Source organism: Eschrichtius robustus, chromosome 6 (genome assembly GCF_028021215.1).
Source record: "Eschrichtius robustus isolate mEscRob2 chromosome 6, mEscRob2.pri, whole genome shotgun sequence".
Classification (NCBI taxonomy): Eukaryota; Metazoa; Chordata; class Mammalia; order Artiodactyla; family Eschrichtiidae; genus Eschrichtius; species Eschrichtius robustus.
In genome coordinates this window covers 23,330,722-23,346,984 of record NC_090829.1, presented here as the reverse complement: position 1 = coordinate 23,346,984, position 16,263 = coordinate 23,330,722, and the positions used below count along the sequence as shown (strand labels likewise).

At 46.6% G+C, this 16,263-nt stretch overlaps 1 protein-coding gene across 1 annotated transcript in view; it reads right to left on the bottom strand.

Moving 5' to 3' along the window:
• GRK7 (G protein-coupled receptor kinase 7) overlaps positions 1-15,541 on the bottom strand; it is a 35,874-nt gene extending 20,333 nt beyond the window's left edge. The window contains exons 1-2 of the mRNA XM_068546020.1: positions 14,936-15,541; positions 13,133-13,570 (exon numbers count right to left, since the gene is read on the bottom strand). Coding sequence (XP_068402121.1) covers positions 13,133-13,570; positions 14,936-15,541 — 1,044 coding nt within the window. The remainder of the gene's footprint in view (positions 1-13,132; positions 13,571-14,935) is intronic.
• Between the last annotated feature and the right edge of the window lie 722 nt (positions 15,542-16,263).

The window sequence follows — 16,263 nt, the reverse complement described above, 5'->3', positions numbered from 1 at the left end:
GAACATTTCACTCCCCTCCTCTTTACCCTCATCCCAACTCCCTCTTCCTGTTGGCCCTTCCAAGGCTGATTTTGTCACTTTCCTGCCTGGAAACCTTCAATGGCTCCCCAGCACCCTTGGCATTGGGTTCGAATGCCCTTGTCTGACTCCTCCAGCCCCCTAGGGCCTGAACACAGGCTCCGCTCTCGGTGGCACCTGTTGTCTCCCTCACAGCCCGTGACTCCGCACTCCAGGCAGCTGCAGAGTCACACTGCCCTTGACTGAGCCCCAGGCCTCTGGCCAGGGTTTTCACTGCAGCACTATGGACATGGTGGATCACTATTTGGGGGGAGAGGCTGTGGTGTGCGTTGTAAGATGTTCGCAGCATCCCTGGCCTTTACCCACAAGATGCCGGTAGCAACTCCCCAGTCATGACAACCAAAAAGGTCTCCAGACATTGTCAAAATGCTCTAGGGGCCAAAATCGCCCTCAGTTGAGGACCACCACCCTATGCCGATCCCTGTGCCAAGCCCGCTCTCCCTTCTTTTCACCTGCCTCACTTCTTTTGTTTTAACATCTTTATTGGAGTATAACTGCTTTACAGTTTTGTGTTAGTTTCTGCTGTATAACAAAGTGAATCAGCTATATGTACACATATATCCCCATATCTCCTCCCTCTTGCCTCTCCCTCCCACCCTCCCTATCCCACCCCTCCAGGTGGTCACAAAGCACCGAGCTGATCTCCCTGTGCTATGCAGCTGCTTCCCACTAGCTATCTAGTTTACATTTGGTAGTGTATATATGTCCATGCCACTCTCTCACTTTGTCCCAGCTTACCCTTCTCCCTCCCCATGTCCTCAAGTCCATTCTCTACGTCTACGTCTTTATTCCTGTCCTGCCCCTAGGTTCTTCAGACCTTTTTTATTTTTTTAGATTCCATATATTTGTGTTAGCATACGGTATTTGTTTTTCTCTTTCTGACTTGCTTCACTCTGTATGACAGACTCTAGGTCCATCTACCTCACTACAAATAACTCAATTTTGTTTCTTTTTATGGCTGAGTAATATTCCACTGTATATATGTGCCACATCTTCTTTATCCGTTCATCTGTCGATGGACACTTAGGTTGTTTCCATGTCCTGGCTATTGTAAATAGAGCTGCAATGAACATTGTGGTACATGGGTCTTTTTGAATTATGGTTTTCTCAGGGTATATGCCCAGTAGTGGGATTGCTGGGTCATATGGTAGTTCTATTTTTAGTTTTTCAAGGACCCTCCATACTGTTCTCCATAGTGGCTGTATCAATTTACATTCCTACCAGCCGTGCAAGAGGGTTCCGTTTTCTCCACACCCTCTCCAGCATTTATTGTTTGTAGATTTTTTGATGATGACCTGCCTCACTTCTGTTTGCCTCGTGAGTCTCGACTCAGTTGTCATTTCCTCCTGGAAGCCCTTCCTGACCCCATGACCCAATGTTGGGCTGGTGCCCTCCCTACGCACTCAACTTGGACAGTCTGACTGCTGTATTGTCAGTGTCCTTTGACTTATCAGTCTCTTCCCTGTCCTGGGCTTCATGAAGGCAGGCATTTGTTTGCCTGGTATCCTGTTGTACTCAGGGCCAAGTCTGTATCTGTGGCACAACTTCACCTAGTAAATCACCCTTGACACCCCCCTCTCCCTTAGCCCATGTCCAAACTATCACTGAGGCCCAGTCATTCTGGAATCTCCTCCCAGTTCAAACACTGTGCTCTGGCTCCACCACCCCTCCTGTTGGCTGAGCTGCCATTATCTCTCACCTGGATTACAAATTACCGCAATCCACCTGAATCCCCTCTGATCTGCTCTCACTTCAGATGGAGTGATTCTTTTCCAAAACAGAATTCTAAGCTTCTTGCCCCCTTTGGTTAAAGGCTTTCAAAGGCTTTCCAGTGTTCTTAGGCAAAAAACCAAAGTCCTTAACATGGCCTGTCATGCCAGGTTTGGTCTGGCCCCCGCCACCACTCCAGCTTCCTGTGAATCATGCCTCCTCTTGCTTTGTGCATTTAATTTCCTGGCTTCCTTTCCCAAGCAGCATGCACTTTGCACTGGCTGTTGCCACTGCCTGGCATGCTCTGCCCCATCTGGAGTGGATACTGAGGTCTTCTGCCCGGTTCCTTCTTCAGGATCTCGGCCTCTGCTCCCCAGCTGCTGGGCCCAGGGCTGGTCTCCAGTGCAGCCCAACAGGGCCCTGTGCTCAGAAGCAGCCCCGTGCTGGGGTCTCATGCTGTGCGGAGGCTGTCTTGACAAATTTTTGAATTTGTATCTTGTAAGTTAAGTCCAATGAGACAGTGGAGCATGAATTTGGGTCTTGGAGTCTCAGCTCACACACAGTGCCATCTCTTGACACTTTCTTGCCTCCCAGTGATGGGTTCAGGGCTGTCTCCCTGCCCCCCACCCTGACTCTGCTCAGCAACTGTTGGCTACTTTTTGCCACCGGTGGGAGCCGGCATTTGGTGCAAGGAGGGCTGGGGTCAGGCATGTGCTTCCTTGGGTCCAGTTGTAGAGTGAGGCCCTGAGTGTCTGTGAGGGTCTCCACTGAATCCTGGTGGATCGCAGAGCCTGAGGGAGTGCAACATGAAATAGCAAATAACAGGGAGTTCCCTGGCGGCCTAGTGGTTACGATTCGGCACTTTCACTGCGGCGGCCCGCGTTCCATCACTGGTTGGAAAACCATCCTGCATGCCACGCAGTGTGGCAAAAATACAAAAATAAGTACAAATATAAATAAATAAAATGTTTTAAATGTTTGGGGGGGGGAAAAAAGAAAGAAATAGCAAATAACAAAAACAGCACGATCTGTTGAAAGATTGAGCATGGAAGAAAGGAGAAAGCTTTTGCCTGATATTTGGATAAGGGGCCCCTCATTTTCATTTTGCTATGAGCCCTGAACATCAAGTAGCCAGCCCTGGCTGGGACCATTGACTGCCGATGGCTCAGAGCTGCCCCCTGCCCCCTCCACCTACCACCCCCCTACTCCCCGCCCACCCTCACCCAGAACTGCCTTCTGCAGCAGGGAACTGCTTCACTCCAGCTTCTTCCTTCTTCTGGCAGCTGCCCAAGATCACCGACTGACCTTGGAGAGATACTAAAGCCTGGACCCTACCTCAGTTTGGGACAACTTGGAAGGGCCATCCCAACTCCAGAGCTCGCTGAAGGAGTGACCTCACTGAGGGTCAGCTTCTCCCTCTGCCCAATTCTGCCTTCCTCATGCACGTATCTTATGAGAGTGGAAATCTGTCTCAAAGTAGTTTCCAGGGAACCCAACCAAGACACCACCCCAACTGCTTTGCTGAGTGAATTCCTGTCTGTCCTCCCGATATCAGTAAGTTGTATTGCCCCTGTGGTTGATGCTCGGAGCCTCACATGTTAAGAAAAATCCTCCTTGGAGAGCCCCATGTACCACATCTTCCCAGCGGTTGTCATCATTGAAATGTTACATTCATTTGGGTGATTATGAAGTTCTGTCTCCCCCACTAGACTGTAAAATCCACAGGGCAGGAAATCATGTCTGTTTTTGCTCATCGTTCTATGCCCCATGTTTTTTTTTCTTTTTTTGTTGTTTGTTTGTTTATTTGTTTGAAATTTTTATTTCATATTGGAGTATAGTTGTTATTACAGAGTATTGAGTAGGGTTTCCTGTGCTATACAGTAGATCCTTGTTGGTTATCTATTTTATATATAGTAGTGTGTATATGTTAACCCCAAACTCCTAATTTATCCCTCCCCTCTCCAGTTTTTTTTTAAATAGAATAAATATGCATACTTTATTACTGCATCTTGAAATATACTGTAGCTTAAATATTTTACCAATTCAGTAAATCTAAACTTTATTTTTAACAATTTTTGAGACCAAAGTCAGGCTATAAATTGCTATATTCACATATTTTAAAATAGAATTGACAGGGTTGGTTAGGCATTGTGTTCAGCCAGGATTTGTGGGTAATGTCTGGATACTCTTATGATAAAAAACTTCTCATCTGACCAATAGGCTAAGACATCGGACACGGGCTGAATAAGTAAGACATAGATAGATAATAAGCAGGTTTCTGGCTTTGTTTTGACACAATTCTTCCTGTGCCTTATGTTTAGCACTGTCCTGGCATGTGGGAAATGCTCAATTCATATAGGTTGAATGAGTGAATGCATGAATGAGTTAATGAATGCCTTTTGAATGAAGGAATGTTAAAAAATAATTCCAAGACTGTAATGAATATTTCTGAATGCCCTTAAGAGTGGTAAGTGCTTTGAGAATGGATGTGAAATTTTTGGAGTGGTCAAAAGTTACTAAGAACTAAATTTAGTTAATAATGGTGGTTAGGATTTTGGTAGAGACCAATATGTGACCATGAAGTAACCAGAATGCCTGTCCTGTCTGATTCTCAGAAGTAAATTCTCAAAGAGAAAAATTTTTGGAGCAGAGTCAATATGGTTGTGATGTATGTAGGTATTACCGTCTGATGAAACACACTCAGAGATCTTTTTAAAATCACTTATTCAGGGCTTCCCTGGTGGCACAGCGGTTAAGAATCCACCCGCCAGTGCGGGGGACACGGGTTTGAGCCCTGGTCCGGGAAGATCCCACATGCCGCGGAGCAACTAAGCCCGTGCGTCACAACTACTGAGCCTGCCCTCTAGAGCCCGCAAGCCACAACTACTGAGGCCAGCGCACCCTAGAGCCCGTGCTCCGCAACAAGAGAAGCCACCGCAGTGAGAAGCCCGCGCACCGCAACAAAGTGTATCCCTCGCTCGCTGCAACTAGAGAAAGCCCACACGCAGCAATGAAGACCCAATGCAGCCAAAAATAAATGAAAATAAAATAAATAAATTTAAAAAATAAATAAATAGACAAAATCACTTATTCAGTGTGTCACTAGCATTGTAGTCGACACGCCAGAAGCTTCAAAATAAATATTATGCCCAAACTCTATTACATTATCCCTATGAATGTGAGGAGTTGGTTAGAGGCAGGACATGGTAACCAAACATGTCACAAGCTTTTGGGTCACTGCACTAACTTCATTCCAATTCCTGACAATATAGCAAGTTTTAAGGACTGACTCATGTTCCACAATATCTGAAGGTCACTGTTCTCCACATAGATGGTTGAATTTGAAAAGTCCCAGCACGAGTCCCATTGCCCAATTTTCCTGTTATGTTTACCTGGCAGCTCTAAAAATGCTAAGAGTTAGTTTTATTGTGTGCACGTGGATGTCAGCTGAGAACAGGCAGGAGTGCTTATCACCTTTATTAAAGGTTAATATCGACAATGGCTGGGACCATGTTTAATGATATTGTGCCTGGGTGTGGGAAGGCTGACTGAGATATTAGTCACACCGTTCCCTGTAAAGGTTGGGCCAATCTTTTTCCAAAGTCTTAACTCCATTAGAGGTTCAACTAGGCTTGAGGTTGGGATCCATATCAGACCAGACTGAGGAAGATATGCTATGTCATCACATGCACTCATTCTGAGTTTTACTCAGTGGAGGGCCTTTTATAGCATTACAACCCAGAGACCACATTCTGCTCTGTGTGTGAACTTGACAAGGCAGAGTCAAAACCGTAAGTGCTCTTGAATCTGGCATACCTGGGTTCATCTCACATATGAGACATGTGACTTTGGGTGGGTAACTTAACCTCCCTGAGTCTCAGTTTCTCCATCTCCGTAATACTCCCTATCTTGTAAGTCTTTCTATAAAGGCTCTAGATCCCATCATCCCTTGATTAAGAGCTCAGAACTCTTCCAAACTTTTCAAACCATTGAGATAACAGCAGTTATTAGGGGTACCCACTGTTTCTGCTTATCTGAATTCCATTTTACCATCCTCTTCCACTCCTATTTTCTTTCTTTTTCCTTTGGCTGCACCACGCGGCACGTGGGATCTTAGTTCCCCCACCAGGGATCGAACCCTCGCCCCCTGCATTGGAAGCGGGGAGCCTTAACCACTGGACCACCAGGGAAGTCCCTCCATCCCTACTTTCCATTGGAGAACACTTTCCTCTGTCCTCAGTTCCTGATATATACATAGGACAGAACTTCTCCCTGGCTCCTGAGCACAGCAGAGATCTAGCCTGGCTAATGGACTTGGTTATGGTTGGGCATGTGACTTGAGCTGTCCATTGAGAGTCTTCCCTGGGAATTTGAAGGAACTGTTCGTAAAGAACTGTTCTCTTTCCACGGGATTGCTCGGTTGGTAGGATATGCGTGGAGCTGTCGGTGGCCTCCACTCAGGAGCCCCTGAGAGTGAGAGTGAGGCCAACACCGAGGAGAGCAGAGCTGGGGCACAGAGGGAGGGCTTCCCGGTGATAATGCTCAGACCCTGGATCACTCTGGCCTTCTTAGTTATGTAAACCATTAATTTCATTTTCTTAAGTAACTTCACTTTGTCCGGTAAGAACCCTTACTGATATCCCAGTGAACCATAGTGAAACGTATGCCATGTGTTCACCTTTGGCGTTTGCGAGTATTTTCCTACAAATAAGTCAAAGACTTTCTCATAGACTCATGAAATTTTAGAGATTAAGGATGTTCTGGGGCCTGCCTGAGATGCCAGACACAGTGAGTCAGTGATAAGTCTCGACAGGAAGCCAGGGTTTCTGCCTCCCAGGCCAGTGCTCTTAAGCCTCCCTGCCTCTTGTCGTGTGTCCGCCTCAGTCTTTCTCAGACTCGGGCAGAACTACCCTCGCCTTTCCTTCCTGAGTCACCGCCCAATTACCAGCAGCCGGGGGCCCCATGGGGCAAAAGGCACCACCTTCTAGAAATGGCTCCATTCTCTCCACAACCCCGCCCCCTCCACTGGGGACAGCCGTGATTTAAGAGAAGTGAGTACAGACGTGGGTCTTGATGGAGCCTAGGCGAAGCCAGGCAGCTAAGCTCTGGATGTAAGACTGTTCAGAGCCTTGGGCCCTACTTCAACCCTCATTACCTCATGTGGGAATTATTACAGTAGCTCTTTACCGGCCCCCCTTTCTCCTGAACCCCAGGCTCCCTCTACTTGAATTCATCATAGTGTCAGTCATCTCCTTAAAAAATCATTCTGCATACCCAGACAAAACTACAATTCAAAAAGATACATGCACCCCTATGTTCATAGCAGCACTATTCACAATAGCCAAGACATGGAAACAACTTAAATGTCCATCGACAGATGAATGGATAAAGAAGATGTGGCAAATATATACAATGGAATGTTACTCAGCCATAAAAAAGAATGAAATAATGCCATTTGCAGTAACATGGATGGACTTAGAGATTATCATATTAAGTGAAGTCAGAAAGGTAAAGACAAATACCATATGATATCACTTATATGTGGAATCTAAAATATGACACAAATGGACTTATCTACGAAACAGAAACAGACTCACAGACATAGAGAACAGACTTGTGGTTGCCAAGGGGAAAGGGGGTGGAAGGATTGGGAGTCTGGAATTACCAGATGCAAACTATTGTATATAGGATAGATAAACACAAGGTCCTACTGTATAGCACAGGGACCTATACTCAGTATCCTGTGACAAACTATAATGGAAAAGAATATGAAAAAGAATATATATATAAAACTGAGTCCCTTTGCTGTATAGCAGAAATTACCACAACACTGTAAATCAGATATACTTCAATAAAATTAAAAAAAAAAAAGAATCACTCTGGTCATGCCATTTCCTGTTGATAAACCTTCAATGGCTCCCTGCTGCCTATAAAGCAATGTCCAAAGTATTTCACCTGGTGTCCTGAAATAACCTGACAGGGCCTGTGTCCCTCCAGGGAGGCTCAGCTCATACCTAGGGAAGGGTTACCCACTGGGAAGAATCACTTCCAGAGTTTCAAATTCAATTAAGAGTTTCAAGTTCTATTATACAGACATACCTCGTTTTATTGTGCTTTGCTTTACTGCACTTCGCAGATATTGAATTTTTTACAAATTGAAGGTTTATGGCAACCCTGCAAGTCTGTTGTGCCATTTTGTCAATAACATTATTTTTAAATTAAGGTATGTATATAGTTTTTTAGACATAATTCTATTGCATACTTTGTAGACATAACTTTTATATACACTGGGAAACCAAAAAATGTCTGGAATCAAACCCACTATATCTCTGTGGTACGTCTGTAGTAGATGGTAGGTGTACTGATCCCTGCTGGAAAGGAAAACATTGTCCCTCTAACAGTGTCCAGTACCTTGCTATCGTCACCATTAATGTTGATGCTATTTTTCATCTTTCCATTGGCTATCTTCCTTTATTAATGACTTGTATGAGTTTTCTATTGCTGTGTAACAAAGTACCACAAACTTAGTAGCTTAAAACAACACCCATTTATTACCTCACAGTTCTGTAGGTTTGAGCACAGCATTGGAGGGGTTCTTTGGTCAGGATCTCACAAAGCCAAAGTCAAGATTCTGCTGGGCTGCACTCTCATCTGGAGCTCAGGATCCTCTTCCAAGTTCATGTGGTTATGGTCGATTTCAGTTCATTGTGCTTGTAAGACTGAGGTCCCTGCTGTTTCTGGATGTCATTCAGAGGCAGCTCTCAGCTCTGGAGACCACCTACATTCCTTGCCATGTGGTTCACTCCATCTTCAAAGCCAGCAATGGTGTGTTGAAGCCCTCTCATGCTTTCAGTTTCTGAGTTCTGCTGTCTCTGACCTCTATACCCATATTTAAAGGACTCATGTGATTAGGTCAGCCCCACTTGGTTAATTTCTCTTTTGAGTAACTCAAAATCAACTGATTAGTAACCATAAATGCATCTTCAAAATCCATTTTGCCTTATAATGTAATACAGTCACGGGAGTGATATCTCACCATATTCACAGGTCTTGCCCACAAGTCAATGGGAAAAAATTATACAAGGGCAAGGGTCATTGGAGGTCATCTTAGAATTCTACCTACCACACCATTGTAACAATTATTTGCTAATTTTAATGCCTGTGTGAGTTAAAAACTGAACCAGATTTCCTCATCTTTATCAATATTTTTTTCCTGGGGGCTGGTGACAGATGCTGTCAGCTCATTCAACATTTAATCTCACTCCCCATCTCCCTTATCATCCCCTGCAATAGAGGCTGGAGAATGGAAAACTATTTTCCAGGCTCCCTTACAGCTAGAGGTGAACATGTGGCATGGTCCTGGCCAATGGGGTGTAAGCAGAGTCTGTTAACATTCTCCTTTCTCCTCCTTTCTTCCATCCTGGAATGTGGACTTGATGTTTGGAGTTGCAAAAGCCATCTTGTGACAGGAGGAAAAGGCCAGGAGATTTTCACAGAGACCTTGGCACTGAAATTGTTGAGAATCTGGTATTCTTTCATACGTAGCAGAAAGCAGTGCTAGCTTACAAAAGACTGAATGAGTAGCTGAATGAGAAGCAGCTAGCCATGTCTCCAAAGCCACGATGCCTTAACTTTTCTGGAAGGATTGCACAGAGTCCAGGCAGGTATCAACCTTCATAATCAGGGTGACTTTTCCCTCACACCTTCTTCATAACGTTCACAGTAATTCTTTATACAGTATCTTGACATCACAACAATGTTAGTGGTTACAGAAGCCCTGTAAATATGTTCCTTTTCATTTCTTCTGTGAAATGTTGTGAGTATAATGACCTTAAAATCCACTTGGGGGCCCAGTTACATGTGTGGGAGCTACAGTAAACAGGAAACCGAGGGGCTCTATTTACCTATGTGGAGGGGTAAACAGTGAAAGAGGGATGCTTTCCTTGTCTCTGTCTTTCTTTTTATGGCTTCTATACTTTCTCTCTGACTCTTCCCCTCCCCACCCTGCACCCTTCCTGAGGGTCCCCTGGGCTTTGGAGGCAGGTCTGAGGACTGGGGCAAGTGGTCTAAACCCAGAAGTTTGGTCTCATGGGACAAAGAGGGACTCAGGAAAGGCAAAAGGGCGAGAGGTCTCTAGTGAGTAAACTTCTCCACCAACTGCATTCATTATAGAGGACAATACTGAGGAGGCACGGAAAGCGTCCTCCAGTTTCCAAAAGAGTCAGACAGCTGGACACAGGAGCCACTGAAGGAACTGTCTTTAAATATTCTCTTGGCCCATGAATAGAGCTGGAGGAAGACTGAGAAAGGATTTACAAGAGACAGAGCTATGTGTCTCCTCGACCTTCAGCGAGGTGGAGATGTACCACCCATTAGCATGATACATGCCTATGAGACACTCAGAAGGAACACTTCTCCTCTGCACAAGTGACAATGTGAATTCAAAATCCTGAAGAAATACACTTTGGTATTTTCATGCATAGACAGACATGGATTCACGACGTTTCCGTTTTTTGTTTTTTTTTTTTAAATTTTATTTTTATTTATTTATTTTTGGTTGTGTTGGGTCTTCGTTGTTGCGCGCGGGCTTTCTCTAGTTGCAGCGAGCGGGGGCTACTCTTTGTTGTGGTGCATGGGCTTCTCATTGTGGTGGCTTCTCTTGTTGCGGAGCACAGGCTCTAGGCGCGTGGGCTTCGGTAGTTGTGGTTCGCGGGCTCAGTAGTTGTGGCTCACGGGTTCTAGAGCTCAGGCTCAGTAGTTGTGGCACACGGGCTTAGTTGCTCCGCGGCATGTGGGATCTTCCCGGACCAGGGCTCGAACCCGTGTCCCCTGCACTGGCAGGCGAATTCTCAACCACTGCACCAGCAGGGAAGTCCCACAGCGTTCCTGTTTTCATAGCAAAGTCCCACGGAGGCAAACACTCTGCTTCCCCGCCATCTTCCCGCTTCTTCCACCCCAACTTAGGAGACAGTGATACGGAAGTCCTCCATCCCATCCCCACCTCTTCCTCGGTTTCTCCACCCTCATTCAGCCTCTCCTTCCTACAGAACCAGCACTTTCTCTCCTGATTCTTGTCTCAGCATCTAAATCTCCCCTCCTTAAAACTCCATCCTCCTCCCTGTGTCCCCCTGTAGTGACCAGCCTCCCTCCTTCCTTTGTCTCACTCTCTACTCCCAGGTCAATCCAACCTCCACAGTCTGAGTTCTGACCTTGAGCATCACTCTTACTGAGGACACTGTGGTTTCCTGACTGTCAAATCCCACAGCCTGCCTGACCTCTTGGCAGCACTCGACAGTGCTGACCACTCTCCTCCCTTAAATCCTCTTCTCCTTTGGCTCCTGTGGAGGAGGCTGCCAGTTACCTGCTCCATATCCTGCGTTTCTCCTTCCGAAAAAAAAAAAAAGTCATTTATCAGCTTCCCCTACAGGCGGGGTGGCCAGATAATAGTTCTAGCCAATGAGATTTAAATGGAAGCTGTCAGATGGGCCTTCCAAGGAAGTTCATATTCGGAGACATATTTGGTTGCTGCGTGCATGCCTATTTACTCCTGACCTTTCCTCCTTTCTCCTGCCTGGAACATGGACCTGATGGCTGGGGCTAGGGCAGCCATCTTGCACATGTCGAAAAGGCCAAAATGACAGAGATGTCGATTCCATTATCCTGGAGCTGCAGAACTAATACCAACCACGCTTATCTCCACACTACTTGTTACATAAGAAAAATAACCCCCTCTCTTGTTTAATCCACTATTATTTGGGTTTTCTATGATATGCTGCTGAAATCAACCCTTAACTGATACGGCTCACATGACTCTGTCACTCTCGTCCTACTTCTTTAACCTCTTCAAGGCCCCTTTTCTTCAACACCCCCTACATGTTGATGTTCCTTAGCTACCATCCCTGGTCCTCTTCCTCCACTGTTTCCCAAATGACCCAGTGGTGTCTGCTGCTTCCCAAGTCATGATGACTCCAAATCCCAATGTCTAGCTCTGACCTTTCAGCAGAGCACCAGATCTTTATCTAAATGTCTACCTGCCTGTCACATAGGAGCCTCATATACACCACACTGACAATTAAACTTACCAGCTTTCCCATAATTCTGCTCCTCTTTCTAGTCACTGGAGCTAGAGACCTTCTGCATCACTTACCCTCATACCCAGCTGGTCCTGAAGTCCCAACAGGTCTCTTTCCAACAGCTCCGCTTTATTCCCACTTCTTCAATCCCACTGTCTTATACAGGCCTCATCATCTCTTCCTGAGCCACCGCATCCGCCTCCTAACTAGCTCCTCTGCCTCTCATCTACAATCCAAATTGGTGTTTAAAACATGCAAGTCTAATCACACCATTCCCTTTCTTAAAACCCTTCAATGGCTTCTTGTCCCTCACAAGAAAGAATTCCAATGCCTTTGCATGATCTGAGCCCTACACATCTTGTCAACATTCCTTACATTATAGCCACATAAATTCACCTGCGGTTTCCCAAACTTGCCATGATTTTTCTCACTTCCTTGCCTGATTGTCATCTCTGAGTTGTAAGCTGGAAACTGTGCAAAAACCAAGTTTTAGGTGGATATTTAGGAATCTGACTTGGGTCCTTATCTTCCTGGGAATCCTCCCACCTTTGTGCACAGAAACTCAGTGGTAAAGAATTGTCAGAATTCGAGAGATTTTTGTATTGTTCGCTTAACATAATTGCTTAATTATAATTCCCTTTTTAATCAAAGAATTCTCTGCCATCACCTTGAACCAAATTGACCAAAATAAACATCAATTGCCTTTGTTGTCTTGTATATATATTTTCATTTAAAATTTCACCTTTGTTCAATGTAAAACATTCCCCCAGTGCACACTCAACAGAAAAGGAGATATTTACTTTAATGTGCTAAGTGCTGGGGTTTCTTCTATTTCTTATCCTATTAAATTTTACCTCGTAGAATCCTGAAATTTTAAGGTCCAGCCCCTAAAATTTTCCGGAAAAGAAAACCAAGGCTCTATTGACTCAGGAACATGGCACCAGGGAGGTGGTTATTGGTGGGACATACCTAGATCCTGGCTACGGCTTCAGCTCTTACCATCTCACGGTGAAGGCACAGATCATCTCCAACTCACAAAGAAGGCTCCCCTCTGCTTCTAGTGAGAGGAAAGCAAAGTAGCCCCCAAATAGCCAGTTAAGCTAATTCTCTTATAGCACTCCACTTAAGGCAAGATGACAACATAAGGGCTTTAAGAACAAGGAAATTAGAAGCATTAAGTCCAAGGTTCTGCTTGCCCTGGGAATAGAACGGCCCTCTCCCCTCCTCTCCGACTCTGTGCCCCACCTTTGGGCCCATGGAGAGCCACTCACCCTCTGGATGATGGGCTTGCCATCCTGGATCTCCACAGCCAGCCCCAGGTCGGACAGTCTGCAGTTGCCAACGTCGTCCAGAAGCACATTCTTGGGCTTCAGGTCCCGGTAGACGATGCTGAGGGAGTGGAGGTGCAACATGTCGCAGGTCATCTGGGCCGAGTAGAAGACCACCCTGCTCATGTCCGGGCCCTGCTCGCCCACGCTGTAAATGTGGAACTTGAGGTCTCCCCCATTCATCAGGCTCATAACCAGGCAGAGATGGCACCTGCTCTCAAAGGCATAGGCCAGAGAGACAATGAAAGGGCTGCTGACCCTCTCCAAGATTTCCTTTTCCAAGAGAGCCATTTTCTCACCATTTTTCTTCTTCAGCCGCTTCTTGCCCAGTTTCTTACAGGCATACACCTTGCCGGTGTTTTTCACCTGGACAGCACATACCTTAAGGAGAGAAAGAAAGGGAGAGGAAGAAGTAGACAGCACTGGAGACAGCAAGGGGAGGGGGGATACAGGGGGTGGAGGAGCAGAAAACCACCAAGGTGGAAAGACGGCAGGCTTCTGAGAAAAGAGAAGCTGTGAGTGAGAAGGATTCTTTGAGATAGAGCTGGGACCACAGTGAGGTATCACTTCACCTCCACTATGTGAGCCATAATTAAAAAAAAAAAAAAAAAGGAAAAATAACAAGTCCTGGCAAGGATGTGGAGACATTGAAACCCTCACGTGTTGCTGGTGGGAACTTAAAACTTGGAAGAGTTTGGTGATTTCTCAAAACGTTAAACACAGAATTGCCCTAAGACCTAGCAATTCCACCCCTAGACATATACGAAAGAGAAACGAAAGCAGGTATTCAGACAAATTCTTGTACATAAATGTTCACAGCAGCACTATTCACGCTAGCCAAAAGGTGGAAACAACCCAACTGTCCACCAATAGATGAATGGATACATGAATTGAATGTAGTATTCCCATACAACGGAATGTTATTCAGCCCTAAAAAGGAATGAAGTACTGATACATGCTACAATGTGAATGAACCTCCGAACCTTACGCGCAGTGAAAGAAGCCAGCCACAAAAGCTCAAATACTGTATGACTCCATTGATATGACACACCAGAATCGGCAAATCCATAGAGACAGAAAGCAGCCCAGTGGTGGCCAGGGGCTGGGTGGGTCGGGGGAGTGGGGGAAATGGGTAGTAATTGTTAATGGGCACAGGGGTGATGAAAGTATCTTGGAACTAGATAGAGATGATAGTTACACAACATTGTAATGTACCAAATGCTATTAAATTGTACACTCTAAAATGGTTAATGGGTAATGTGACTTTTACCTTAAAGAATTCTTTTCAACTTAAAAAAAAGAAAGCTGAGCACAGCATTGGTGCAAAACGGATTCCAGGCTTTAATTCAAGATGAGTGTTTTCTTAGCTCTCTGAAGTTTTTCTCAAATTACCTCCATGACCACAATTAAGGGGAAAGGGGGATCTCCCATTGTTTGTTGCTATCATTCACCAAAGGGGCATTTCAGTGTGTGCCTGCCTGTTGTAGACCCCACGATAAAGATTCTTGGCCAGTTCCACATTTTGTTAGTTTTTTCTATGCCATTCTCATTTTATTTCACGCGGTGACCGGAAAGAAGACGTGAGAGCAAGCTAGGAATTCTTTCTCCACATGTGGCACTGAGATTAGTTCTAAGTTCCCTTGAGATAAAAAAGAAAAAAAACAAAAAAACAAAAAAACGAGGCAAAATAAAACTCTATTATGCTGTCTATTTCGTCTTCCAGCCTGGCTGTTCTGAAACACTTACCTCCCCAAAACCACCTTTCCGCAGCACCCGGAACTCTTCGAAGTACTTGTCTGACACCGGTTGCATCTCAAAGACTTTCCACTGCAGAAACTTGTCATAGAAGGGGCTGGCCAGGAACTCTAGGAAGGGCTGGTCCTGCAAGAAGGCCATGGCCTCAGCCTTGGCCAGCTCCACCAGGGACGCTCGCTCTTCCTCCGTGGTGGCTGCTTGGCACTTGGTGACCAGAGCTGGGCTGAGCAAGGGGTGTGGGCGCCCCGGGGAGGCCGCACAAGTGGCCATCAGCCCCTGCAGCGTGCTGCCCTTGGCGGGACCCTCTTCGGCCAGCTCCCAGCTCTGCACCTCCTCCAGGAAGCCCACGGCCTCCTGGTACGCGGGCACCGTGGCTAGGAAGCCGCAGAAGAGGCGGCGGCCGATGGGCTGCTGCTCGCACAGGCTGTGGAAGTCGTTGGGCGGGGCCTGGAGGAGCTGCTCGCAGCTCTGCGGCCCGGGCAGCATCAGGGTCCGGCGTCGGCGCTGCAGCTCCTTGCTGTCGACATCCAAGGACTTCCGCGCCTGCAGGTAGGCCGTGTTGGCGATCAGGTTGTCCAGGCCCCCCATGTCGACCATGGCTGAGCACCGATCGCGTGCTCCCTCGGCACAGAAAAGGAAGGACGGGGGGCTGCGGCGGGGACGCCGTCAGGCCCGGGCCAGCTGGCTGCTCTCCGGTCCAAGGTGCAGTGACTTCTGCGGGATTTACAGCGAAGCTTCGGGTCTGCAGGTGGGACTGATGGAGGGTGAGGAAAGAGGTTTCTCTTGTAAGAAGCTTTGCTGGCTATGCATAGCCGGCCAGGGAAGGGCGCCTCACAGGTCACCCCCCGAGGGGAAAGCAGTCTGGGACACCTGCAGGGTCTACCTGTTCATCATGGGGCCTTTCTCATCCACACCTGCTCCCTGAATCCCCAGCTACCAATTTCCAAAGGAAAGGAGTCATCGTTAAGGTGGTGTGTTATTTGTTGCTGACAGCAGTGTTTTCAACTGTGTCTGATTTTACGTGTTTCCCAGCAGGTGCAAGCTAAGTAAACTCCTAGGAATGACAGGTCAGGAAGAGGAGCTTTGAGAAGCTGCAGAGGTTTTCCTCCTCGTGTCTGGCAGCCTGATCCAGAGCAGGTTACAGAAGGGGCTGCTCTGAGCTGCGAGTCACGAGACATGTTCCCAGAGGCCCTTGGGAACCCAGGTCGTGGCCTTCAGAGTGGGCTGTGGCTCTCCCATAGCCGGCGACACCCTCTACAGCCTACAGAGATCCTCCAGCCATGGCTTTCTTGGTTCTGAGTAGTCTGTGGCCTACAGTA